The sequence below is a fragment of the Pogoniulus pusillus genome, chromosome 33 (genome assembly GCF_015220805.1).
Source record: "Pogoniulus pusillus isolate bPogPus1 chromosome 33, bPogPus1.pri, whole genome shotgun sequence".
Lineage (NCBI taxonomy): Eukaryota > Metazoa > Chordata > Aves > Piciformes > Lybiidae > Pogoniulus > Pogoniulus pusillus.
The window spans coordinates 15,089,278-15,115,145 of NC_087296.1; the positions used below are offsets into that span (position 1 = coordinate 15,089,278).

Here is a 25,868-nt window from a genome sequence, read left to right on the forward strand (position 1 = left end):
AGGCTTCATGCTTCTCCAATCCTGGGGGCACTTCTGGGCCCCTCCAAGAAGGACATTGAGGGGCTGGAGCAGGTCCAGAGAAAGGCAACCAGTCCGGGGAAGGGTCTGGAGAACAGGACTGAAGAGGACCAGCTGAGGGAGCTGGGGGTGTTTAGTCTCCCCTCCTGGCTGAGGGCAGAGCTCATTGCTCTCAACAGCTCCCTGAGAGGAGGCTGCAGTGAGGTGGGGGTTGGGCTCTGCTCCCTAGGTGATAGAAGGAGAGGAAATGGCCTGGAACTGTGCCAGGGGAGGGGTAGGTTGGAGATGAGGAACAGTTTCTTTGCTGCAAGAGTGGTCAGGGACTGGCACAGGCTGCCCAGGGAGGTGATGAAGTCCCCATGCCTGGAGGTGTTCAAGAGATGTGTGACCCTGGCACTTGGGGCCATGGTTTGATGACCGTGGTGGGGTTGGGTTGCTGGTTGGACTGGGTCACCTTTAAGGCCTTTTCCAGCTGAAACAAGTCTATGACTCTGTAATCTTGCAGGTCATGCTTCTCAGGTCCAGCTCATCCATCCTAGGAGCGCCCCAGTCACCATGTTGTGGTTGCTCAGGTGATCAGGTGAATGCAGCCAGCTGCTGGCTGGAGGTGTGTGAGTGTTTCATTGGCAGGGACTGTTTGGCTGGTTTTGAGGGGCACCTCGCTAAGGAGGCTCACCATTTATGAGCAGCATTTCTCTCCAGTCCTCTCTAGTTTATTTTGGGAAACTGGAGTGAAGCAAAGCTTTTAAAAAGGAACTTTTGCACTTTACACTTCCTAAATATGGGAAGGGGAAAGGAGCTTGCAGTGGACACGTGGAACCAATTCAGTCCCTTTTGTGAGCCTGCTTTCAGAGGCTGCTGCTGCGCTGCGGGGCTGTCACTGATTCCAGCCTCCTGTGTCCTCATATTTATAGGTCAAGCACAGGGTAGCTTTCTCTTCAGGGAGGATGTTACTGATGTCTGTTGCTGTCTTGGAGTCAGAAAGAAATTGTTCAGTGGGGCTGAAGACAGGAGCAGCTGGTCAGAGATGGAGAGAGGGGATCCTGCCCCTCTGCTGTGCTCTGGGGAGACCTTACCTGCAGGACTGTGTCCAGCTCTGGAGCACCCAACACAGGGAGGACATGACCAGAGGGTGACAAAAATGCTCAGAGGGCTGGAGAAACTCTGCTATGGGGACAGGCTGGAGGACTTGGGGCTGTGTAGCCTGGAGAAAAGAAGGCCCCAGGCAGACCTTTGAGCTGCGTTTCAGACTGTTCAGAAGGGCCTGTGGGGGTGGGCTGGGAGGCAGTGGTTTGGAACTGGAGCAGGAGATTGAGGTTCTTTACAATGAGAAGGGTGAAATGTTGAAGAGGTTGCCCAGGGATGTGGTGGGTGCCCTGGGCCTGGAGGTATTCAAGGTCAGACTTGATGTGTCCTTAAGCAAGCAGCTCTGATTGGAGATGCCCCTGCTGCCTGCAGGGGGTTGGGCAAGGTGCCCTTGGAGGGTCCCTTCCAGCCCAGTGCAGGCTGAAGCTGTGCATTTATTTTTGCTAGTTGCAGCGAATGAGGTTTTGAATTCATCTGCCAAGCTCTAGGCAGAAGCTGTGGCAGTGCTGCAGTCACAGGGGCATGGTTTGCAGCTTGCAGATTGCTTTTGCTTGCTTAAGCCTTTGTGAGCTGGAAGAAAGATGGGTGCTGGATTGGTTGAACAGCCTCTGTCCATTGGGCTTCTGCAGGTTTGTGCAGTGCCTCTGTGAGCAGCTGCAGTCCCTTTGCTCTGCAGGTTGTTCAGGGGTGACCCAGCAAAGCCAGGCCTGCATGTGGCCTGTGCTTTCGAGGAGCTGGGAGGGGCTTGGAGGGGCTGAGCCTTGCTCCAGTGAGCCTGCTTCAGAACAAGTTATACCAAACCCACTCATGGGTTGCAGGAGCCTCTGGGTTTGTTTATTTTACAGGTATTTGTGCCTCTGTCACAGCTTCCCTGAGCCTGCCCTCCTGCAGCCCTCAGCCTCTCTGGGCAGGGCTGCCATGCCAGCCTGCCAGCACTGCTCACCTCTGTGCCAGCCTGGGCACCTTCTTGCTTGGGAAGATTTGCTTCCTGGGCCTGCTCTCTTGTTCCCTAATGAACATCCCTGTGACTTGTAAGAAGTGATAGGGAATTATTTCTGAGAGTCTACCTTCTAATGCTTCAATTTCTGTTTGTTCAGCTTTACCAAGTCTCCAGTGTTGCTGTTTTCATTGGATGGCTTCAGAGCAGAATATTTGCAGACTTGGGGTGGACTTCTCCCTGTTATTAGCAAGTTACGTGAGTAGTTTCCTTGTCTGAGCAACATCCCCCCTGGCAGATCCACTGACACAGCCATGCTTGCCCTTCCCAAGCCTCACTCTCCTGTGGAAATGGAAGTTGATGCCCTAAACAACAAGGGTGCAGAGAGAACTCGAGGTGTGGGAGGGTGGGAGAGCAGAGGGAGAGTGGGTGTGAGGAAAAGGCCCTTTGTGTTTGCAGTGACTCCATTCATTGCTGAGCAGCCTTTGCTGTGCTTAGGAGGAGGCTGCCTCTTGCTCTGAGCTTACTTTAGCACTTCAGAACAGAGCCACTTGTTGCTCTCTCTGGCTTCTTGTTTTGTCTTTAGGTGAAGTGGCTTTGAAAATGGAAAGCAAGGTAGAAAGCAGTGGATTGTATTTGCAGAAGAAGCTGGAGAAGGAACTCCTGTGCTAAGGACAGAAGACCTAGAAAGACTGCTTAAAATGTGCTGAATCTGGAAACAACCTCACTGCAATAGAAATTAGAGCCTGGTTTTTCCCAGTCTTCTCTAGTGTCTTAGCTTTATAGACTTCTTCCTCAGCTCCAGTCTAACTCTGCTCTGCCTCAGCTTCAAACCGTTCCCCCTTGGCCTGGCTCTAGACTCCCTCAGCACAAGTTTCTCTGCAGCCTTCCTGCAGGATCCCTTCAGGCACTGGCAGCAGCTCTGAGGTCCCCCTGGAGCCCTCTCTGCAGTCTGTACCCCCCGCAGCTCCCTCAGCCTGAGCTCACAGCAGAGCTGCTCCAGCCCTGGCAGCATCTTTGTGGACTCCTCTGGCCTCACTCCACAGCTCTGTGCCCTTCCTGTGCTGGGGACAGCAGAAACTGGAGGTGAGGTCTGAGCAGAGCAGAGCCAAGGGGCACAATGCTCTCTCCTGCCCACACTGCTCTGGCTGCAGCCAGCACACAGCTGCCTGCAACCAGCACCCCCAGAGCTCTTTCTTCAGGGCTGCTCTATACCCACACTGCACCCAGCCTGGATTTGTGCCTGGGCTTGGCCCAATCCACATGCAGGACCTTGCACTTCAGATAGTTTTCCTGCCTACCTTTTGGCTGTGGTCTGTAAGGAGCTGATGGAATTTCTTGCTGCAAAAACATGTCCATCTTCTTGTCAGTCAGAAATTACTACCTGGGGTGGCTGTAGCTAAAAATACCTCAGTAAAAATAGTTGCTTGTTGTCGAGTGGTTGTTACCACTCAGCTGATCCAGAGGGTAACAACTGGCAGATGGAGCTGAGGTTTTAGCTTTCCTTGGGGTTTCTGTGCTAGGATCAAACGAGGCATTTGAAATGGTTTCATTAAATATAGGGAGAAAAGGTCCAGCTGGAGGAGAGCTGTTGGGCCTCAGGAGAGCCTGGCTGCTACAGATGGGTGCAGCTCTGCCTCAGGCACTACAGTTCTGTAGGACTTCAAGGCTGCCACATCCCCAGGGAGGTTGCGGATGTCCCCAGCCTGGAGGTGTTCCAGGCCGGTTTGGATGAGGCCTTGGGCAAGCTGTGCTGGTGGGAGATGTCCCTGCCCATAGCAGGGGGTTGGGACTGGCTGATCTTGAAGGTCCCTCCCAGCCCAACTCATTCCATGAGTGACTGAATGGGAAGTTTCTCCATCCTTTGGTCAGGTCAGGCTGCAGTGCAGGCCCCTCACTGGCTCTGTGATGAACTTGGGTTTCTTTCTCCTGAGCCCAGGCTGAATTCTGACCACTTACAAATAGCAGCATCTTACTGTTGGCACCAAGCACCAAGTCACCTCCCTGCTCCAGGGCCTTGGAGCTTCTCTTGGCGAAATCTTAAAACTGCAAAGGATTCTCAGCCCAGAATGTCTGAGAGGACCTGGGTTAGGTACACCAAAACCAGGAGCACTCTGGGGAACACTGATTTCTGCAGGGCTGTGGAGCACTCTTTGGGGATCTGATAAAGACTTTTATGAGACTGTGGTGGTAGGTTGAGGGAGAGCTCAGAGCAGCCTTCCAGTACCTGAAGGGGCTCCAGGAGAGCTGGGGAGGGACCTCTGACAAGGGCTGGGAGTGACAGGATGAGAGACAGTGGCTGTGGTCTGGGAGAGGGGAGAGTGAGAGTGGAGATGAGGAAGAAATTCTTGAGAGTGAGGGTGGTGAGACACTGGCACAGGCTGCCCAGGGAGGCTGTGGATGCCCCTGCCTGGAGGTGTTCAAGGCCAGGCTGGATGAGGCCTTGAGCAAGCTGTGCTGGTGGGAGCTGTCCCTGCTCATGGCTGGGGGTTGGAAGTGGATGAGCTTTGAGGTCCCCTCCAGCCCAACCCATTCTGTGATTCTATGGTACTGTGTCCTACAGCTTCTTCATCTTTCTCTTGTGGCAAACCCTTGCTTTCTAGGCTGGTTTGAGGTGTTTTTTCTCACAGTGAAATGGTAGGGGAAAAGCTCAGATCAGGCAAATTTTCTTCAGTAAGAGAAAAACAGACCTGTGAGTGAAAAGTGCTGGCACTGAGATGTGTGTCATAGATTCCTACGGTGTTCTGTGTTGAGGAGACCTTGAAGCTCATCCAGTTCCAACCCCCTGCCATGGGCAGGGACACCTCCCACCAGCACAGCTTGCTCAAGGCCTCATCCAACCTGACCTTGGACACCTCCAGGGAGGTGACAGTGTTCTCTTAGATGAGAAGTGTCCTTCTCTAGCCCTGTGAATTCAGCCATGCCCACAGTTGGCAGAGAGCTCCAAGCTCATCCAGTCCAACCTAACACCCAGCCCTGTCCAATCAACCAGACCATGGCACTAAGTGCCCCAGCCAGGCTTGGCTTCAACACCTCCAGGGACGGTGCCTCCACTACCTCCCTGGGCAGCCCATTCCAATGCCAATCACTCTCTCTCTGCATAGCTTCCTCCTGACGTCCAGCCTGAACCTGCCCTGGCACAGCTTGAGGCTGTGTCCTCTTCTTCTGTTGCTGGTTGCCTGGCAGCAGAGCCCAACCCCACCTGGCTACAGCCTCCCTGCAGGCAGCTGCAGGCAGCAATGAGCTCTGCCCTGAGCCTCCTCTGCTGCAGGCTGCACACCCCCAGCTCCCTCAGCCTCTCCTCACAGGGCTGTGCTCCAGGCCCCTCCCCAGCCTTGCTGCCCTTCTCTCAACACCTTCCAGCACCTCAACATCTCTCTGCAATGGAGGAGCCCAGAACTGGACACAGCACTCCAGGTGTGGCCTGAGCATTGCAGAGTACAGAGAAGAATAACCTCCCTTGTCCTGCTGGAGCAGATACCTGTGAGACACAATCAGCTCAGTCCTAGTAGTTGGTCCTGTGCACTCCCTCTGCTACCTGCTGGAGGGTGATAGGCACAGGGTGTCCCTGCTCCCTGCAGGGGCGTTGGATTAAATGAGCTCTGGAGGTCCCCTCCAAGCCACTCCAGGGTTCTATGACTATAGTTTTGTGTGCATGGGGGTCAGAGAAGGCAGTTTCACACCCTTCTGTGCTGCAGTAGTTTGACCTTGTAAAGAAGTCCTCCTTTGGTCTTCAGTTGCCTTTAGCTAAGGAAAGAGAAGGCAAGAAGAGGAATGCTAACCCTTATGGACAGCAAAACCCTCTAGGACAAATAAATGTTGTGTTTTTAGTGTCTTTTTCTCTTACTTTAAAAACAAAAGGAATAAAGCTTCCTGGGGTCATCAGGTGCCAATGAAGTCTTTTTCCCCCTGCTCTTCTGTCTGAAACTCAGGGCCCGTGGATATACCTGGGGAAATTTAGGGATGTGGTTTAAATAAGATCTGCTTAAGTGCTTTGGCCCAGGCTAGAGACCTTGTTCTAGGAAGTACCAAGAGAATGTTCTCTGTTCTCTCTGGTGTACCTTGTAGGAGTCAATAGGAGGAGAACCTCAGCCCACAGGCGATTATTTTTGTTAATAAAACCCAGACACCAAATAAACAGAACCCCCCCAGAGCAACACAGCAGCCCAGACAAGGCAACCAAACCAAAGCAGTGAACTAACCACAGACAAACAGGATGCTGAAAAGAAACTGCGTCAAGTCACTTGGGCACAGGGAGAGAGCTGGGGCACCCCTGTGCCAGTGGCTCCCTTGTCCCTGAGGGCACCAGAGTGAAGCAGCACTTGGGCTCAGGCTGTGGCTTCCCTCGGCATGAAGCAGGGCAGCTTTGGAGGGGGGGATTCTGCTGGGCCTGTGTGACCACTGAGCTCAGTCATGAGGAGCCATGAGGGCACCCTCAGCAGGTCTGCTACTGACACCAAGCTGTGTGGTGAGCTGGACACACCTGAGGGCAGGGATGGTATCCAGAAGGAGCTCCACAGGCTTAAGAACTGAACCAGTGCCAGCTGCATGGGGTTCAGCAAATCAAAGTGCAGGGTCCTGCATGTGGATTGGGCCAAGCCCGGGCATGAATCGAGGCTGGGTGCAGAGTGGGTTGAGAGCAGTCCTGGAGAAAGAGCCTTGGGGGTGCTGAGCAGCTCCCCAGGAGCCAGCAGTGCCTTCATGCAGCCCAGCAGGCAGCTGTGTGCTGGGCTGCAGCCAGAGCAGTGTGGGCAGCAGGGCAAGAGAGGGGACTGTGCCCCTTGGCTCTGCTCAGACCTCACCTCCAACCCTGCCTCCAGCTCTGCTGTCGCCAGCACAGAAAGGGCACAGAGCTGTGGAGTGAGGCCAGAGGAGGCCACAAAGATGCTGCCAGGGCTGGAGCAGCTCTGCTGTGAGCTCAGGCTGAGGGAGCTGGGGGGGTGCATCCTGCAGAGGAGAAGGCTCCAGGGGGACCTCAGAGCTGCTGCCAGTGCCTGAAGGGATCCCTAGGCAGGAGCTTGAAGCAGATGATCTCTGAGGTCCCTTCCAACCTGAGCCATTCTGTGGGTCTATGAATAGATCCATTCAGCTTCTAACTGCACTTGGGAAAGAACATGAAAGCTAACTCCAGAATGCTGAGGAATGGAAACTTTCTGGAAGGAGTTTGGGGCTGGTTTTGGTTTGTGTGGGTTTGTTCTGCAGTTGTTTGGGGTTTTCCCATCAGGGATATGTCTCCATAAGGGATACTTGCAGGGGCTTTGATTGCTGTCATTTTGCTGATTTTTCTTCCTTCCTCCCTCTAGAGAAATGTGGGACACACACCTCCAGCATGAGACCAGTGTACCCTTCAAAGACCTTCCCCAATCATTACTCCATTGTCACAGTAAGGATCCTTGTCTCTTGTGTTTCCACTGCTGAGGAGCCTGTGCCTTGTCAGGGTGTCTCCAAGGGAACGTTTCTTTGATGGATTATTGCAACCCCAGGCTTTGCCTGCAGAATATGAAAGTGCAGATCGCACTTTTCACCTGATGCAGCTGAGCAGTTACTGTGTCTCACAACGGCCAGGTGGGCAGAGCTCATCTGGATGGGATCTGAGCTCATCCAGTCCTTCCAGGGGGAGCATCAGTGCCCTCAGAGGTGGAAGGTCATGCTGCTTTCCAGCTCCTCCTGTGTAAAGGGGTTGCTCTGGGAGCTGAGGGCAGCCAGACTGCTCTCAGCTGCTACCCTTGGTTCTCCTTCTCTAAGACATGTCCAAGAGTACTGAAGGAAGGACTTGAACCTAATACAGATGTTGACCCTGTGCTGGACTGTAGCCAAACCCGAGCAGGAGCGTCACAGAACTCAGCTGGTAAATGTACCACCTCCTGAGTGGAGGAGGAAAAAGAAAAGCAGTGTTTCAGCACCACATGCAGGGGCAGAACCTAGCAGATCCTTCTTCCTTTCATTGTGTCAGAACTAGAACTCAATCAGATGCTTGAGGACCTGTAGCTGTTTCTTTTCCTAGATTGCCAGGCCTGTGTCCTGGTCTGTGAGGAGCTGTGTTTCATGGAGTCATCCTCTCAGCCAGGCTGGACTAAGTGCACTCATCATGCCCTTCAGCCACAGGAGAGTGTCCTTAAACACAGCAGAGGGCTGTGCCTCAGTTCCCCACTCAGGAAGAGCAGCAGGCCCTGCTGTTTATCAGGGTGCTGCTGCTGTTGTCTCCTTTGAGGTATAAAGGAACTCATCTGCAGCTGGTGCCTCTGACCACTGCCGTCACTGTTTGGGTCATGGTTATCCCTAACCTGAGCTTTCTGCTCCTCCTCTTGGAAATCCCCAGGTGCAGTGGAGGTCCAGCATAGGTCCATGGTCTCTGGCACATGAACTGAAAGGGTGCTTCTCGGTGGCATCCCAGGGCAGGTTGCTTGCCTGTGTGCTTTAACTGCTGCTCACTGAAAAGCAATTATGAACTGGAAGGTAGAGCTTGGTAGCAGTGACAGGCTGGGAGAGTTGGGGCTGTTCAACCTGGAGAAGAGAAGGCTCCAGGGAGACCTTAGAGCTGCATAGCTGCATTTCAATATCTGAAGGGGACCTACAGATGAGCTGGGGATTGAGAAGGGGCTGTGGGGATAGGACAAGGGCAATGGTTTGGAACTGGAGCAGGGCAGAGTTAGGTTGAACACCTGTAGGAGGAAATTCTGCTCAGTGACAGCAGTGAGACACTGGCACAGGCTGCCCAGGGAGGTGGTGGAGGCTGCATCCCTGGCAACACTGAGGATCAGACTTGGTGTGTCTCTGTGCAGTCTGCTCTAGTTGGAGATGTCCCTGCTGACTGCAGGGGGATTGGACAAGATGCCCTTTGAGGGTCCCCTTCAACTCAGTGCAATCTGTGAATCTGTGATGCTGTTAGATTTGGATCTGCAGCTGCTGTTGGGGTAGACATCACCTAGAGATGGCTGGGTGCACGTTTGCCTGGTGGCCTTCTCCTCCTGCAGCCAGAGGGCTCTTTCTCTTTGTGACATTGCTGCAGTGTGCACTCTCCGTTGCAGGGGCTGTATCCTGAGTCTCATGGGGTCATTGACAACAAGATGTATGACCCCAGAAGAAATGCATTTTTCACCCTCAAAAACGAAGAGAAGTTCAACCCACAGTGGTACCAGGGACAGCCTGTAAGTATGGGTGCAGTGCTGAGAGTCTGCAGCAGCCTGCTCTTGCCTCATAGCACTTGCATGTGTAGGGATGTTGAAAGAGTACAGAGGGTACCTCTGAGCCAGCCAAGAAGCATTACTCAGCCTGAGGAGGAATTCCCACAGGAGAGCTGCAAACGAACAAACCAAGTGCAGCTTTCTTGCACTTAACGGCATATTCCCTAAGGAGGAAACTAGCTGAAAACAAGGAACAGAGATACCAGCGGCTGTTCCCCTGCCGAGGTGAGCTGGGATTGCACTTCTCTCCTCTGAGGAGGCTGCCAGGCCCCGCGGCTTTGGTAACGAGCAGCAGCAGAGGTTTTCAGCCTGCCCTTGGTGCTGCTAGGGCTGAAGATGCAGTTTCTAGAAGACAGTGTCTTGGCCCCAGCATTCAGCAGACAGGAGACTGGCATCAGAACAGAGAGGCAGGAGAGTGTCTCAGCAGCTCTCTGTGACAAGTGACATTCTTCTGGGACCAGTGCAGGTTAGCATCTCTGGGGCTGGCATGGGCAGTGGGACTGAGGCACTCCCAGCAGGTTTGCAGGCGACACCAAGCTCTGTGGCCTGCTTGACAAGTGGGAGAGAAAGGATCCATGCACAGGGACTCAGGCTGGAGGGGTGGGTGCAAGCCAACCTCGGGAAGTTCAACAAGGCCAAGTGCAAGGTCCCACAGCTGGTCTGGGGCAATCCCAAGCACAAATCCAGGCTGGCTGAGGAGTGGATTTGGAGCAACACTGCAGAGAAGATCTTGGGGATGCTGCTTGATGAGTGCTTGACGTGAGCCAGCACTGGTTGCTGGCAGCCCAGAGCCAGCTGTGTGCTGGCTGCAGGCAGAGCAGAGAGAGCAGCAGCACAGGGAGGGGATTCTGCCTCTCTGCTCAGACCTCACCTGCAGCACTGCCTCCAGCTCTGGGGAACCCAGCAAAAAAAGGACCTGGAACTGTAGGAGAGGATCCACAGGAGACCACAAAGATGATCAGAGAGATGGAGAACCTTTCCTGTGAAGACAAGCTGAGAGAGTTGGGGTTGTTCAACCTGGAGAAGAGAAAGCTTCAGGGAGACCTCAGAGCAGCCTTCCAGTACCTGACAGGGCTCCAGGATTGCTGGGGACAGATTTTAGACAAGGGCTGGGAAGGACAGTGGCTTTGAGCTGGGAGAGGGGAGAGTGAGACTGGAGATGAGGAAGAAAGTCTTCAGAGAGTGTGGTGAGACACTGGCACAGGTTGCCCACAGAGGCTGTGGATACCTCATCCCTGGAGGTGTTCAAGGCCAGGCTGGGTGAGGCCTTGAACAAGCTGTGCTGGTGAGAGGTGTCCCTGCCCATGGCAGGGGCTTGGAGCTGGATGAGCTTTGAGGTCCCTTCCAGCCCAACCCATTCTTTGTTCCTGTCGGTCTCTAAAGTGCAGCAGTTGACACTTGCAGTGTTTGGTCATGCAGGAGGGTGTGGGTGGAGGTAGCTCTGGCAGCTGCTCAGCTGATCCAGTGAGCTGCAGTACTGAGGGTGCTGATTCTCCCCTGCAGATCTGGCTCACTGCTATGTACCAGGGGCTGAAGGCTGCCACCTTCTTCTGGCCGGGCTCAGATGTCGCCGTCAACGGCAGCTTCCCCAGCCTGTATGAGATCTACAATGGGTAAGTCGGTGCCTGTGGCCTGGGCATCTTCCACTGCTGCAGGGGACACATGCCAAAGAAGGGTGGTGCTTAGGGACATAGTTTAGTGCTGACCTTGCAGTGCTGGGTCGAAGGTTGGGCTGAGATGATCTTACAGCTCTGTTCCCACCCAAGGTACTCTGTGGTTCTCTGGATGCAGAATTGTTTTCCCTCCTGCTGTCCTAACAGTCAGACACAGCATGAGGCAGGGAGAGGATCCAGTTAACTGTTTCAGTAGAATGCAGACTGTATCCAGTCCTTTTGCCATTCCTCAGCAAAGGTTTCACAGGAAGGATGTGGCAGGATCAGTTCTAGGAGCAGATGGCTTTGAAGCTCCAGTGCTTGTCTGGGTTTGTTGGCAAAGTCCTCTGCAGGTGTGTTTGGGCTCACCTGACCCACACCTCTCATACAGTGACTGGCTCAGGCCTTGGCATGAAAACTCCATGGCCCATGGAAACTCCACTTCTCCTGGTGACTGTGGCAAATGCTTCCAATGGAAACTGATTTCAGTGGCAAGTTTCGAAGCCAGTTAAGGCTCTGTGTTCAGCCAGGGCTTGCTCCTCCCTGTGTCGTGAAGGCTCTGCACAGCTCTGTTTGCCCTCACCTCTGGCTTTTCCTTTCTGGCTTCCTAGAGTCGTTTCATCTCCCCACAGCCTTCACACAGCATGGCAAATCTCCTGCCTGACTTACTGCCTATGTTAGTTTTGCTTTAGGAATTTCTACCTTGGCACCTGACCCTGTGTTCATCAGCAGAGTTGGTGGCTCCGTGGGTGCCTCACGTCGGTAGATCAAGGCGCTGGTTGTTGGTCTGCCTCACTAACTCCTACCGAGCCTCTGCTTGGTGACATTTTACTGTGAACACAGCAGAATTTAGTCTAAACTGGGGTTTGAGTTATTTTAAATTTTTAAACAAAATCCAGACAAAACCAACCACACCAACAAAACCCCAAATGGGCAAAAGCCCCGGGGGGCTGGGGGAAGAAACAGCCACCAACTAAACCCCCAAACCACAAACAAGCCCTGTCCCCCAAAACAACAAGCACAACAAAACCAAACCAATGAGAACAACAACAAAAAAGCCCCCAAAGCCCAAGCAAACCTCCAAGCAAAATGAAAAAAGCCCAAACTACTGTCAACAAACAAGCAAAAAAGCAAACAATCCCCAAACAAAAAACCCAGGAGAAAACAACAAACCCCCAGCCTCTGACCCCCAAACAACAACAAAGCCAAATGAAGAAGAGCAAAACCCCAAACAAGTCCCCCAGACAAACCTAAACAGCCAAACCAGAGCAAGCTGACAGCAAATTAACCAACCACGCCAACGGCAAACCAACCCAACCCCAACCTGACTCCAACTCAGCTCCAAGCCAACCCCAAACCACTCCAACTCCAAACCAACCACACTGAACCAACCCAACCAACCCAACACCAAATCAGCCAACCAACCCAAACCAATCAAACAAACCATACCAACCCACCATCAAATCAGGATAACCAACCAACCAAACCCAACTGCAAACCATCTGAGCACCCACAGAAAAAGCAGTGGGAGGACCCCAGACACCCCTGAAGCCAGCCCTGTTCAAAAGAGGAGTGAGGAATGCAAACCTGCCTGTGAGTTTGTCCCCTCACAGCTGTGTGCAGGGAACAGCAGCACCCCTGAGCTCTGCTTTGATGCCATTGCCAGCAGTGTGGACAGCATTCAGTGGAGCTTTAGGCCAGGCCATGAGCTTGTGTAGGGCCAGAAGCAGTTGGCACAGCTGAACTTGCATCCTGTTGAGGGCATCCAGCTGAGTTCCATGTTCTGTGCTGAAGCACACTGATTTTGCAAGGTGGGACTAGTGGAGAGGGGTCCCTGCCCATAGCAGGGAGGTTGGAGTAGATGATCTCTGTGGTCCTTTCCAGCCTGAGCCATTCTGATTGTTCAGCTGTTGGGAAGACATTGTTTTCATAGATTCATGGAATACCATCTCAGAAGGGACTTCAAGGATCATCTACCCAAACTTCCAGGGAAAGAATACAGCTGAAATGAGCTGGCTCATTTGTGCTGGTCTTGTCTTGTTCTGCTGCAGCTCAGTCCCCTTTGAAGAAAGAGTAGTGACAGTCCTGCACTGGCTGCAGCTGCCTGAAGATGAGAGGTAGGTGCACAACTGCAGGTGTAAGCTGCTCTTGGGGTGGTGCTGCCACCATGTCCTTTGTACCTATGAGAAAGAAGGGGTCTGGTGAGGAGCAGCTGAGGGCACTGGGGTGGTTTAGTCTGGAGAAGAGGAGGCTGAGGAGAGACCTCATTGCTCTCTACAGCTCTCTGAAAGGAGGCTGGAGAGAGGCAGGTGTTGGTCTCTTCTCCCAAAGAAAAAGTGACAGGCTGATAGGAAACAGCCTCCAGTTGCATTAGAAGAAACTTCCCTGGAAGGGTTGTCAAAGGCTGGCACAGGCTGCCCAGGTTGCATCCCCATTCCTGGAGGTGTTTCAGAGAGGCAGAGATGTGGTGCTGAGGGCCATGGGTTGACCGCAGCCGTGGCAGAGTTAGAGACTGGTTGGACCTGAAGGGTCTCTTCCCACCAAAATGATTCTGTGAGTTCTGTTTTGAGTAACATCTTAGCCCTTTCTGCAACAAGGGTGAAATATTATTGACTGCCAGCCTAGTTCTGTGCCTTAAGTCATTGTTGTGGGTTCTGCTTGTGTTGTTCTTTAACCTGTCCTTCCTCCAATATTTGATAGCCACTGCTGAAATGTGATCTCTTCAAACTCTCTCTCCCTGTATGTGAAATATGACATTTTTGGTGCTGTTTGATACAGACCACACTTTTACACTCTGTATTTAGAAGAACCAGATTCCTCAGGCCATCAGTTCGGGCCAGTAAGCAGCGGAGTAAGTACCTCTGGTTGGTCATGTTTAAGTTGTAGTTTCTTAATTTTTAATGTGAAGCTTTGCTCTGACCCCAAACTTCCCTGATTCCTGCTAAGTTAACCAAGCCCATCCTCACTGTGCTTACTAAGAGGGAAATGTGTGAACAAGCAGCCCACCCCCAGCTGACGTGGCCACAAAGCTTGGTTAGCAAGTCTTAGGTTGTATTTTCTTTGTTTCAGTAACTTTTGCCTGGGTGTGAAGGCTGCTTGGGTATGGTTTCTGTGTTGTTTTTATCTAATCTCACTAACTCTTTGTGTTGGTTTTGGTGGGGGAGGGCAGCAAACCCCCAAAGCCAGGAGCAGGGACCAGAAGGTTTTCTGTTCAGCAAGAGCAGAGGTCCTGACAGCAGTGACCAAGGATTGATGTTGTGATGGTTCTTCATTTGCCTTCAGTCTCTGTGCACAGCTCAGGTTCCTAGCAAGCCTGTGGCTAACTTTTATGCCTCCCTGGAAGGAGGCTGGTGAAGGGCATGTTCACCCTGTCTGTACAAACAAGCCCTTGGGACTCCTGCTCTTCTCAAAAGCACCAAATAGCTTTGCCAAAACAGACCAAAGCGAAAAATGCAAATTGAAAAGCTCTTGGGAGTGCAGGAACTTTGTGCAATTCACTCACCTGGAGTGGCCAGAAACCTCGGGCATCTGAGCTGAGTGTCTTGCCTTGGTGACAGTACAGAGCTCCTGCTGCTTTCTCATGCTCCATGAGCAGTTTCTGCTGCTGTCAGGAGCTGCAAGGTGAATGTGCAGCAGGCTGCCAGCTGGACCTGCAGTGCAGGTAACCTGCTGAAGCTGGGGAATGCCCTATGGGGAATGAGTGGGCAGAGGTTCTGTGTGTCAGGGATGCACTGCAGAGAAAGGCCCTGGAGTTCTGGAGTCTCCCCAGAGGCAGCTCATGTTTGTTCACACGAAGCCAGGCACCTTGTATGAGTAGCTGGATGAGGTAAGAACCCCATGGACCAGGGGAGGCTCCGGGCTGAGCTGTTGGAGAGCAGCTGTGGGGCAAAGGACCTGAGAGTCCTGGTGGCCAGGATGCCCATGAGCCGGCAGTGTGCCCTGGTGGCCAAGAAGGCCAAGAGCATCCTGGTGTGCATTAGAAGGGCTATGGTGAGTAGGTCAAAGAGGTTCTCTTGCCCCTCTGCTCTGTCCTGGTTAGGCCACATCTGGAATATTGTGTCCACTTCTAGGCCACTTAGTTCCAGAAGGACCTCGGGGAACTGCTTGAGAGAGCCCAGCCCAGTGCCCCCAAGCTGCTGCAGGCAGGGGAAGCTCTCCTGTGAGGCCAGGCTGAGGGAGCTGGGGCTGGGAGCTGGCAGCAGAGCAGCCTGAGGGCTGCCCTCAGTGCTGTGATAAGGATGTGCAGGGCAGTGTTGGGAGGACACAGCCAGGCCCTGCCCAGGGTTGACCAAGGGCAGCACAAAGGGCACTGGGGGCAAGCTGGAGCAGAGGAGGTGCCAGGGGAACAGGAGGGGAAACTTTGTCAGTGTGAGGGTGCTGGAGCCTGGAGCAGGCTGCCCAGAGGGGTTGTGGAGTCTCCTGCCCTGGAGAGATTCAGAACCCACCTGGATGTGTTGCTGTGTGCCCTGCCCTGGGTGCCCTGCTCTGGCTGAGTCTTCAGAGGCCCCTTCCTACCCCTAACATTCTGTGGTTCTCTGATGACTTGATTTAGAAGTCCTTTCTCTGATTTCTTTGCTTGGAAAACAAAGAAGCAGCTGCAGTGGCTGTGCCTGCGCAGAGAGCTGAGCTGCAGAGCCCTGGGCACAAGCACTGCTAGACTTCTCCTTGGGCTATTTAGTCCTCTGCTCTGAGACTAATCTGGACACAATGCCAAGGACACTTTGCTCCAAGGTCTCTCCCAACAGGCATTTGGAGGAAGAGAGCTTCAGACTTGGCTCCCTCTGTTCTCTGCAGTGCTCTGCTATTGCCCCCTCAGCATCATTTCCTCCTGCCCTGCTTGTGCAAAAAACATACTTCATTTCATGTTTTAAACTCAGCCTCATCTGGGTCACAGAAGCACAGAATGACAGGGATTGGAGGGGGCATCTGTAGATCACTGAGTCCAACTGCCCTGCCAGAGCATCATCACCCAGAGCAGATCACACAGGAACATGCCCAGGAGGGACTCCACAGCCTCTCCGGGCAGCCTGCTCTGGTTCTCTGCTGCCCTCACAGTAAAGAAGTTCCTTCTCGTGTTCAGATGCAGCTTTCCACACTCAGGCTTATGCCCATCTCCTCTTGTCACTGGGCACCACTGAGAAGAGCCTGGCCCTGTCTCCCTGACAGCTACCCCTTAGATAAGTGAGTGTTGAGATCTGCCCTCAGCCTCCTCTTCTCCAGACTAGCCAGTCCCAGCCTCAGCTTTGTCAGCCTCTCACCATCTGAGAGGTGTCCCAGGCCTCTCAGCAGCTCAGTGGCCCTGTGCCAGACTCTCTCCAGTGTCCTTGAACTGTCCTTGTCCTTGAACTGGAAAGCCCAGAGCTGGACACAATACTGCAGGTGAGCCCTCTTCTGAGAGGCAGAGTGGAAAGTGCCTCCCTTGACCTGCTGGCCACACTCCTCCCGATGCACCCCAGGGCACCCTTGGCCTCCTTGGCCACCAGGGCACGTTGCTGGCTCCTGCCCATCCTGCTGCCCACCAGCACTGCCAGGTCCTTTTCCCCAGGGCTGCTCTCCAGCAGCTCAGTCCCCAGCCTGTACTGGTCCATGAGGTTGTTCTGCCCCAGCTCCAGGACTCGGCACTTGTCCTGGTTGGATTCCATTGGATTTCTCCAGCCTGGCCAGGTCACACTGGGTGGCAGCACAGCCTGAGGGGTGTCAGCCTCTGCTCCCAGTTTGGTGCCATCAGCAAACCGGTTGAGGGTCCACTCTCTCCCTTTGTCCAATCACTGGGGGGTGTTTTGTTGGGGGTGGGCTATGGTTTTGTTTCTCGTTGTTGTTTGGGTATTTGGGGGAGGGGAGGGGCTGGGGGCTTGGGGGGGAATGTGCTTTGTGGGTGGCTTTGGTTTGTGGTTTCTTTTGTGGTGGTGGTTTGGTTGGGTTTTGTGCTATGGATTGTCTTGGTTTGTGCTTTTGATTTGGGTCTTTTGTTTGGCTTCTTTTGTGGAGGGTTTTTTTTTTCCTTGGGATGATTTCGTTTGGGTTTTCCTTGGCTTGGTTTTTTGGTTGGCCAGTTTGGGGGTTTTGCTCTTTTTTTTGATTGTGTTCCCCACGTCTTCAGCTCCAATAGTGCACAGCAATGCACAGCTGTGTGGGGGCCAGGAAAGGCTGGAGCCAAGAGCTGTGCAGGGCATGTGCAGGCTGTAAAAGGAGAGAGCCCTGAGCAGGGCAGGTGCTGGGCAGGCTGCAGGCTCCAGTTTTGGTGAGCAGTACAGTTGGCTGCTGAGGCCAGCCTCTGTGGCTGTGAGGACTGTGCAGGTACAGGGTGGACAGCTGAGAGCAGCAGGGAGAGGCAAGGAGCAGGCTTCACAGGATGCTGGGAATGCTGTGAGTCTGTTGTTCCCCCAGTCCCTCCTGTTAGTGTGCTCTGGATGTGGTCCTTGGCATGAGTGTGGGGCTTGCTGCACAGTGCTAGGTGCCTTCTGTCCTGTGAGCTGCACCCAATCTTGCATGGTCTGGAAAGCAGCTCCTCAGGCTTCCTTGGCACACACTGCTGCTGTTTAAATTTAGTCACTGTCCCTAGAAATGAATTCTGGGTTTTAATTGCATTGATTAACACTTTGCTCTGCAGGTCATTATGGCACTACAGAGAGTAGACAGCATTGTGGGGATGCTGATGGATGGCCTCAAGCAATTGAACCTGCACAAATGCCTAAACATCCTTTTTATATCAGACCATGGTAAGTGGGGGGCTGGAAACCAGCAGAACCTTGAAGAGCTGCTTTTATAAAGTGACATTCTGAGCTGGTACTCAATGTCTCTGGCAAGGTAAATGGAGCAGTGACACCTAGAAGCTGCATTTTATCTTGTCAAGATAGTGTAAGGGAGAGTCAGTGTAGGTGAGAGTCAGACTGCTCCCACTGCACCCAGAGGACAAAGAAATGGGCATCATAGAGACACAGAATGATAGGGGATGGAAGGGACCTCTGGAGATCCAGCCCAGCCCCCTGCCAGAGCAGGGGCACCCAGGGCAGGGCACACAGCAACACATCCAGGTGGGGCTTGAAAGACTCCAGAGGAGGAGACTCCACAGCCTCTCTGGGCAGCCTGCTCCAGGCTCCAGCACCCTCACACCAAACAAGTTTCTCCTCATCTTGAGGTGCAACTTCCTGGGTCCCAGTTTGTGTCCACTGCTCCTTGTCCTACCCCAGGACAGCACTGCACAGAGCCTGTCCCCTGCTTCTTGCCCCCCAGCCCTCAGCTATTTGTAACCACTGCTCAGATCCCCTCTCAGCCTTCTCCTCTCCAGGCTGCCCAGCCCCAGGGCTCTCAGCCTCTCCTCATCTCATAGCTGTGCCAGGCCCTTCAGCAGCCTCCACTTCCACAGTTTTCCCTAGCCCCTCTTGTGATCCTTAGCAGCTGATAAACAGAATAAAAAGGGTGGACTGTAACAATGAGATTGACTTTTATTCCTGTACCTCCACCACCCAGCAATTGTTTGCAGCTAGCTGAAGCAGTGCAGGCAGAAGCTGTGGCCTCTCTTCACTTAGCAGCTGTGAAGAGCAAACTTTGCTCCCTCTGCAGAGCCCTGCTGCCCTCTGACTGATCCACACTTGCTCCAGCTTGGTGTCCTCTGCAAACTCACTGCTGCTGGACTCAATCCCCTTGTCCAGATCATCAGTGAAGATGTTAAGCAGGACTGTGCCCAGCACTGATCCCTGGGGCACACCGCTGGTGCCAACTGCCAGCTGGATGTGGCTCCATTCACCTGGGGATGTGATTTAATGGCTATAGTGGTGTTGGGTTATGGTTGACTCAATGATCTTTTAAAGGTCTTTTCGAACCTTACTGATTCTGTGGCTGCATCAGCACACTGGCATGCAGCACACAACTGCCCTGCAGAACTTTTTCCCTAGGAAAGCTCCAAGCCAAGCAGCTTGACAGGTTTAAACAGGTTTAAACAGGATTTACACAGTTCATGGACCCTAAACCTGTCAGGAATTACCAAAAGTAGGAGTTCAAATGCAGTAAGCAGCTGAGAGCCTTTTGACTTCTGGCAGCTGCTAAGGAGGCAGCACTGGCAGGAAGGTCAGTCCCTACTACTGTGTTGGTTGAGTACTTCTGTCCACATGTGGCTGAACACTGCTAGGTGGGACAGGCACAGACTGCACTTAGCTGGAAGGGAACCCCAAAGGTCATCTTGTCCAGCCCCTGCAGTTGGTGTGGAGCATTTAGGGAGATGAAGCAGAACAGATCAGTGTGGCAGCTGCAGGACAGCTCAGAGGATCGAGAGCAGTCTGGTCTAGGACTTACTTTGCACATAAGCTGCTTGATAGTAAATGTTCTGCTGAAGTCCTCCTCAGCTGTAGAAGACCTGAATCTTCCAACGTGCCTAGAAGGGCGCCCCCACCCTGCCTCCCAGCAGCAAAGCAGTGTTACAGCTTCACAAGTTGCACTGGGCTGGGAGGGACTACCAAAGGTCATCTTGTCCAACTCCACTGCAGGCAGCAGGGACACCTCCAACTGGAGCAGGCTGCCCAGGGACACATCAAGTCTGATCTTGATTGTCTGCAGGGATGGGGCCTCAAGCACCTCCATGGGCAGCCTGTTCCAGTGTCTCCCCACCCTCACTGTGCAGAACTTCATCCTGATGTCCAACCTAACCCTGCTCCAGTTCCAAATCATTGCCTTTTGTCCAGACTCTTCTATCAGTCCCTCCCCATCCTGCCTGTAGGTCTCCTTCAGATACTGGAAGCCTGTTCTAAGGTCTCTCTGGAGCCTTCTCTTCTCCAGGCTTAACAGCCCCAACTGTCTCAGCCTGTTCCCACAGGGGAGGTTTTCCAGCCCTCTGATCATCTTTGTGTCCTCCTTGGGACCTGCCCCAGCTGGTCCAAATCCTCCTTGTGTTGGGCCCCTACCATCACTACTGTTAGCCTCATAAGATTTCCTTCCCTTCAGAGAGGAGAACAGATCTATTTACTCATCAGGAGAGTCTCTCCCAGCTGAGGAAAAGGCTGTCCTGTGGGTCTGGGTAACGTTTTGGTTTCTTCCATATGTGACAGTTGTGGACTCCTTGGAGTACACATCTTGAGGCTGCTGACAAAAGCACCTGAGAAACAGCATTCCTGAGCCCTGCACCTTGAGGTTCCTGTCTCCTCCTCAAGGCTGCTCTCCACTGCCCTTCCCGTTTGTAAATGCAATCTGTGTCCTTTGCAGGGATGGAGGCAGGGAGCTGCAGCAGAACAGTGTATCTGGAGAGCTACCTGCCTGATGTTCAAGAGTTCACAGTGGTGCCTGGGCCTGCAGCTCGCCTGAGACCTAATAATGTTCCAGATGAGTATTTCTCTTGTATGTAATTGCTAAACTAATTTTTGCTACTCAGTTCTGTGCCTTTGTACTTCCTGAATGCAAACTTAAGAGCCACATGATCCACTGGTAAACCTGGGGGAAGGCTGATGAGGGACAGCCTGCATGCTGCAGAGGGACTGTGTCCAGAGCTGTTTCCAGAGGCCTGCGGGGACAGGATGAGGGCAATGGTTTGAAATGAGAGCAGAGCAGATTGAGATTGGGTGTGAGGAACAAGTTCTGCACCAGGAGGCTGCAGGAACACTGCGACAGGTTGCCCTGGGAGGTGGTTGAGGCCCATCTCTGGACATGCTCAAGGTGAGGCTGGACAGGGCCACCTGATGTAGTGGAGGATGTCCGTGCTGACTGCAGGGGGTTGGACTGAATGAGCTTTGGAGGTCCCTTCCAACCCAAGCCATTCCGTGGTGGTGCTGAAGAGGAAATACTGCCTAGGGCAGCCTTGCTGTTAAAGGCCTTGACAGCTCTGGTAGCATCTCAGTGCCACAGTTTGCTTCGCAGGCTGCCTCAGAGTGCCCAGCTGCCAGTGCTGCTGCCTTGCCAGTGCTCAGGACACACCAAAGAGTTCCCCTTCTCACGCCCCCCTCGTTGCTTGGTTGACCAGTTCAAAATGTAGCCTGATAGTCTCTGGAAGGCCTGGAGCCATCCTCTGGCCGCTGTTGAGTGAGCGCTGCCAGACGTCCCCTGGTGATCACAGAGCCACCTGCCAGCAGCTGCCCAGGAAAGCACAGAAGCTAGCAAACCCGAGGAGAAATTGCTCCTGACAAATGTCAGCCTTTGGTTATGCAGACTCACTGCAGGTGAATATTTAGGGCCTGCAGATCTGACTCCTTAGGGATGTTGAATGTAGAAATTTCCTTCTCCTTTCACAGAGTTGGTTTTTGTCTGTACTGTTACGTTCTCTGCCCTTTCAGTCTTACAAGCCTCATCCCCAATGGCTTTTAAGTCCTGTTCACCTCATTGCTTGATGCTACTCTGAGCTGGTTTAGACAGTTCCTTGGGGAATGTGGGAGACAAAATCCAGCTCCAGATTCTCCCTGAAGAGCAAAAAGCTGAGGAGGAGGAGGAGGAGAAGCAGAGTATCTCCTCCTTTTGACATTGCACTGTCACAGCTGCCTGTGCACACTGCCTGTATCCATGTAGGAACTCTGTCTGCTTCCAGTGCAGCCCTTTATGCACTTGGATCTCAGGTTCAGGACACTGACTGTACAGAGCAGTCAGCCTGGCTGCTATGCAGTGTCAGAGCAGTGAGGCAATGATTCCTTTGGGTTCACTCTCAGCAGATGAATCTTAGCCAGCTTGCACTTGGCTCTCTTTCTGAGGAGCCTTACCAGGCAGAGCTGCTCTCCTGATACTTGCCTTTGTTGCTTCTTCCTTAGAAGTTCATTAGCAAGCAGGAGGAAACCAGCATCTAGTGGCCTCTTCTGTGAACTTAACTCACTGGGTTATTTCTGGAGCTGCAGCTAAACTCCAAAGCTGTAAATAAGTAAGCAAGGGGAGGAGAGGCTGTGAGCTACAACTTAGTAACAGCACAGTTGAATTGTTTTGCTGCTTGCGGCTTTAATGGTGTAAAAAGAACTTCTTAGGTCTGGAATGTTTGTGGGGCTGAGCTGGTTACACGGTGAGAGGGGAGGACTTGCCTTTGACCTTGTTGCTTTTTAACTTAGGTGACTAATTCTTACATATGACTCTTCCAGTTGATTATGAAGGCATTGTCAGAAACCTCACAGTAAGTGTCGTCTTACCTGCTCCTCTGGCTTCATTCCCACTGCATGTACAGGTGGTTTGTAGTGTCAGCTCTCCCCTGGGCTGGTGACAGAGCATCTGGGCTTTGAATTGGTGAGCTGCCTTCTCCTGTGCAGTCAACAGCCACAGGAGTAGCTGCAGACAGGAGGAGGGAAGCTCAGAGCTGAGGAAGGTGTAACCTGTCTGGCTGTGGCTGTGCATCAGCTAGGGCCTTGTGCTCATTCCTCTTCACTCACCTGTCGTAGCTATTAATAGTTTATATGAGGCAGCAGTTATGAGAATAGAATTATTTATTGGCCTGAAATAGATACAACATCTCAGGGCTTAGGTGCAGGTTCTGGGTGTTTGGTTGGGAGGTGTTGTTCACAGGAAAGGAGTATTAATGCTAACAAACAACTTGGAAAAGTTCAGAAATTGGGAAGAGGAAAAGCCACAAGCAGATCTTTACCCCCCTCTGAAGGACAAGCAGGATCCCAGAAAGCTCTAAGGAAGCAAAGCTGAAAGAGCCAAATTTACTCTGCAGATAGGTGCTGGGAGGGTGGAGAATTTCTTGTGGTTTCATAGTGAGAAACGGCCTCCAAAAGTGCAGGTTACAATCCAGTGTGCCAGCAAAGCCACGCTGGAGCTGGCAGCTTCCCAGCCTGGCACAGCAGACAGCAGCTTAATGGCAGGAGCGACGCAGCAGTGTCTGGCACGGAGGAGACAGGGTCCATGGAGCAGGGCTCCAGGAGAGGGCTGAGGAAGCCTCTTGTGCTTCTGGATCTCTCCATTCAATAACTGCCCAGACAAACGTGTCCAGTGGCCCAAGAGCTGAGCAGGAAAGCTCAGCCTGTGGCAGCCCAGCACAGGATTTCCAGGTGGCATGGGGCAGTGCACAGGTGCAGCCCCAGCCCGCAGTCGGAGGAAGAGCGAGTACCCCTTCGGCTCCTTTCCTGCCCTTCTGCTTGCCCCATTCAAACCTGCAAGGGGAGGGGAAAAGCAAAAGGGGGTTTTGGGGCATGGTCCCCACATGACTCTATCACCTTGCTCTTCAAGCTGCCAAACTTGTGGATCTGCATCACATTGGCTGGAGGCAAAGGCAGCGGAAAGCTCAGCTCTGTTTCCTGGACTAGCATAAGGCCTTGCTCATGCCTTTTTGAAGTGCTTTGAGAGAGGGCATTGGGGTATTCGTCTGCTTCATTCCTGGTCTCTGCTCTCATCCTGGCACCACAGCCTGCAGACAGTGCTGTCAGTGGGAGCTGTGCACAGATGCCATCACTGCTCAGGCACACCAGTGGCAGAGGAGTGTTTTCTTTGGCTGATTTTTTTTAATCATTAGTGGATATTAATTGCTGGGAAAATGCATTTGCCTCTGAGTGAGCCATCTCAAAACCTCTTGAATGGCTCTTACTGGTGGTAGGACAGAGATGTAGAGTACTTCACTGGACAGTTTGCTACCACCTGTGAAAGCTCCTGGGCAGCCTGAGCTAGGTGGAAGTGTCCCTGCTGTCTGCAGGGGAATTGGAGATGACCTTTGAGGGTCCCTTGCAGCACAGTGAACTCTATGGATCTCTGAATCTGTGTAACTCTGCACTAACTGTAGGCAGTACTCTTTGCTTCTCTATGTTTGCAAGAAGGTCAGTTGTGTCATAATCAAATGTAAATGTTCTTCTAATACCTATGGAGTGCAAACTCAGGCAGCATTTGGTGTTTAAATAGTCAGTAACATTTGTGTCCCAGCCCAGCGACTCCAAACCGGGCAGAGTCCCTTTGGTCTTAGTGGAAGTGCCTGCAGACCCTTTGCACTTGCATTGCTTGATCAGAAAGGTGCATGAGACCAGCAGCAGTTCGAGATGTGCCTTTCCTCTTCCCTCTTGCAGTGCATAGAGCCAAATCAGCCTTTCAAAGCCTACATGAAGCAGCTGCTGCCCAAGCGCTTCCACTACTCTTACAATGACAGGATCGAACCCCTGCACTTCTATCTGGAGTCCCAGTGGCAGCTGGCTAGGTAAGTCCAGCTGTTAGTGCTGAGTAAATCCAGAGGTCAGTGCTAGGTGAGTCCAGGGGTCAGTGATGGGTAAATCCAGATGTTAGTGCTGGACAAATCCAGAGGTCAGTGCTAGGTGAGTCCAGGGGTCAGTGATGGGTAAATCCAGATGTTAGTGCTCGACAAATCCAGAGGTCAGTGCTAGGTGAGTCCAGGGGTCAGTGATGGGTAAATCCAGATGTTAGTGCTGGACAAATCCAGAGGTCAGTGCTAGGTGAGTCCAGGGGCCAGTGATGGGTAAATCCAGATGTTAGTGTTCGACAAATCCAGAGGTCAGTGCTAGGTAAGTCTAGGGCTTAGTGCTGGGTAAGTCGCAGCTTTCCTCTTCCAGACAGCTATTGCCACATGCTGTTACTGATTGGCATAGCAAAGGGCTGTTGCCAGGGCACAGTGCCTGCTTTTCTCTAGTTGGCACTGGCCTGAGGATGCTCAGTTCTAAACTGGTAGCTGTGGACACTCTCCATGATGAGTGTGCAGGCAGTGGCAGGTTTGGGACACAAGTGTTAGAAACTAAGTTTTAAGGACATCCTCTCCCAGAGCTTAAAGTCTTCTATTCCCTATGGAGAGGCCTCTAAGAACATGTAGCTATTTAAACAGAGAATGTGTCCCTGAATGGCTTTGGTCTGAGATGGTTTGTGATGTGTGAGGTGTGAAATCTGTGCCCTTGTAACAGGAAACCAGGCGAGATTAAGAGGTGCACAGGTGGATTCCATGGCTCAGACAATCGCCTCCCCAGTATGCAGGTGAGATGCAGACTTCTGCAGCTCTGGCTTCGAGCTCCTTCTCTTTCTAAACGTGCTTGCTCAGTGCTGGGATGGTGTTTTGTGTGGAGAATGTATCTGTGTCACAATTCCACCTACAATTAAAGAAATCAAGCATTGGCAGGACTGCTGCTCCCAGCACAGGCTGGGATTCAGTTGTTGCAAGAGCTGGGCAGAACCCCAGCAAGCCTTACCCCGGGGGTTCCGCTCTGCTGGTAAGGGGATCAAGTTGTGCCAAGTTCTTTTGTTGAGCCATTAAAAGCAGGAAAAGGGAGCTAACCAAATCCTCAAATACTGTAATTGGAGAGCTCCTGGGAATTCAGACTGGAAGGTCATCTCCAGCTGAAAGCTGAGTCAGCTGCAGTATCAGATCATGTTACTGTATGCCTTATGTGGTTGGAAATGCTTTTGTCTTTCTACCCCACTGATGCTGCTGTAGGCAGGGGGGCTGCCCTCAGGCAAGCCTGAAGCAGTCTGTGTCTTCTGAGACACCAGAGGAAAGCATGACAGTTGAGTAATCTGCAGATCCCTAAGTCCATGGATCCCAATGGCATCACCCAGAGGTGCTGAGGGAGCTGGCACAGGGCATTGCCAGAGCACTCTCTACCATCTTCAGTAAGTCATGGCAGGCAGGAGAGCTGCCTGGAGGCTGAAGGAGGGCAAACATTACTGCAGTCTGCAAAAAGGGTAAGAAGGAGGACTCAGGTAACCACAAACCTGTCAGCAGCAGCTCCATCCCTGGAAAGGTGTTGGAGAAATTTGTCCTCGATGCTGTCCTTAGGCATATCAAGGACAGGGAGGTGATGAGGAGCAGCCAGCAGGGTTCTACCCAGGGGCAGTTATGTTTGATCAAGCTGAGAGCCTTTGATGAGGCCAGTGCCAGGTGGACAGATGATGGCAGAGCAGAGGGTGTGGTTTATCTTGATTTCAGCAAGACTTTTGGCACTGTCTGCCACAGCAGCCCCACAGCTACCCTGAGGCAGAGTGGTCTGGGTGAGCAGGGCGTGAGGTGGCTGGGAGCTGGTTGAGGGAAGGAAGCCAGGGAGTCGTGGTCCATGGGATGGAGTCCAGTTGGAGTCCCACAGGGGTCAGTACTGGGACCAGTTCTGTTCAATG

The 25,868-nt window shown here is 52.7% G+C and overlaps 1 protein-coding gene across 3 annotated transcripts in view; it reads left to right on the top strand.

Annotated features, from left to right (window-relative positions):
• The window catches only part of ENPP1 (ectonucleotide pyrophosphatase/phosphodiesterase 1), an 86,310-nt gene that overhangs the window by 32,823 nt on the left and 27,619 nt on the right, over positions 1–25,868 (top strand). For all 3 annotated transcript variants that reach the window (XM_064170037.1, XM_064170038.1, XM_064170039.1), the window contains exons 6-16: positions 2,202–2,299; positions 7,345–7,424; positions 9,070–9,189; positions 10,729–10,838; positions 12,929–12,994; positions 13,656–13,728; positions 17,488–17,596; positions 20,073–20,204; positions 21,917–21,948; positions 23,825–23,952; positions 24,665–24,734. In XM_064170037.1, coding sequence (XP_064026107.1) covers positions 2,202–2,299; positions 7,345–7,424; positions 9,070–9,189; positions 10,729–10,838; positions 12,929–12,994; positions 13,656–13,728; positions 17,488–17,596; positions 20,073–20,204; positions 21,917–21,948; positions 23,825–23,952; positions 24,665–24,734 — 1,018 coding nt within the window. The remainder of the gene's footprint in view (positions 1–2,201; positions 2,300–7,344; positions 7,425–9,069; positions 9,190–10,728; positions 10,839–12,928; positions 12,995–13,655; positions 13,729–17,487; positions 17,597–20,072; positions 20,205–21,916; positions 21,949–23,824; positions 23,953–24,664; positions 24,735–25,868) is intronic.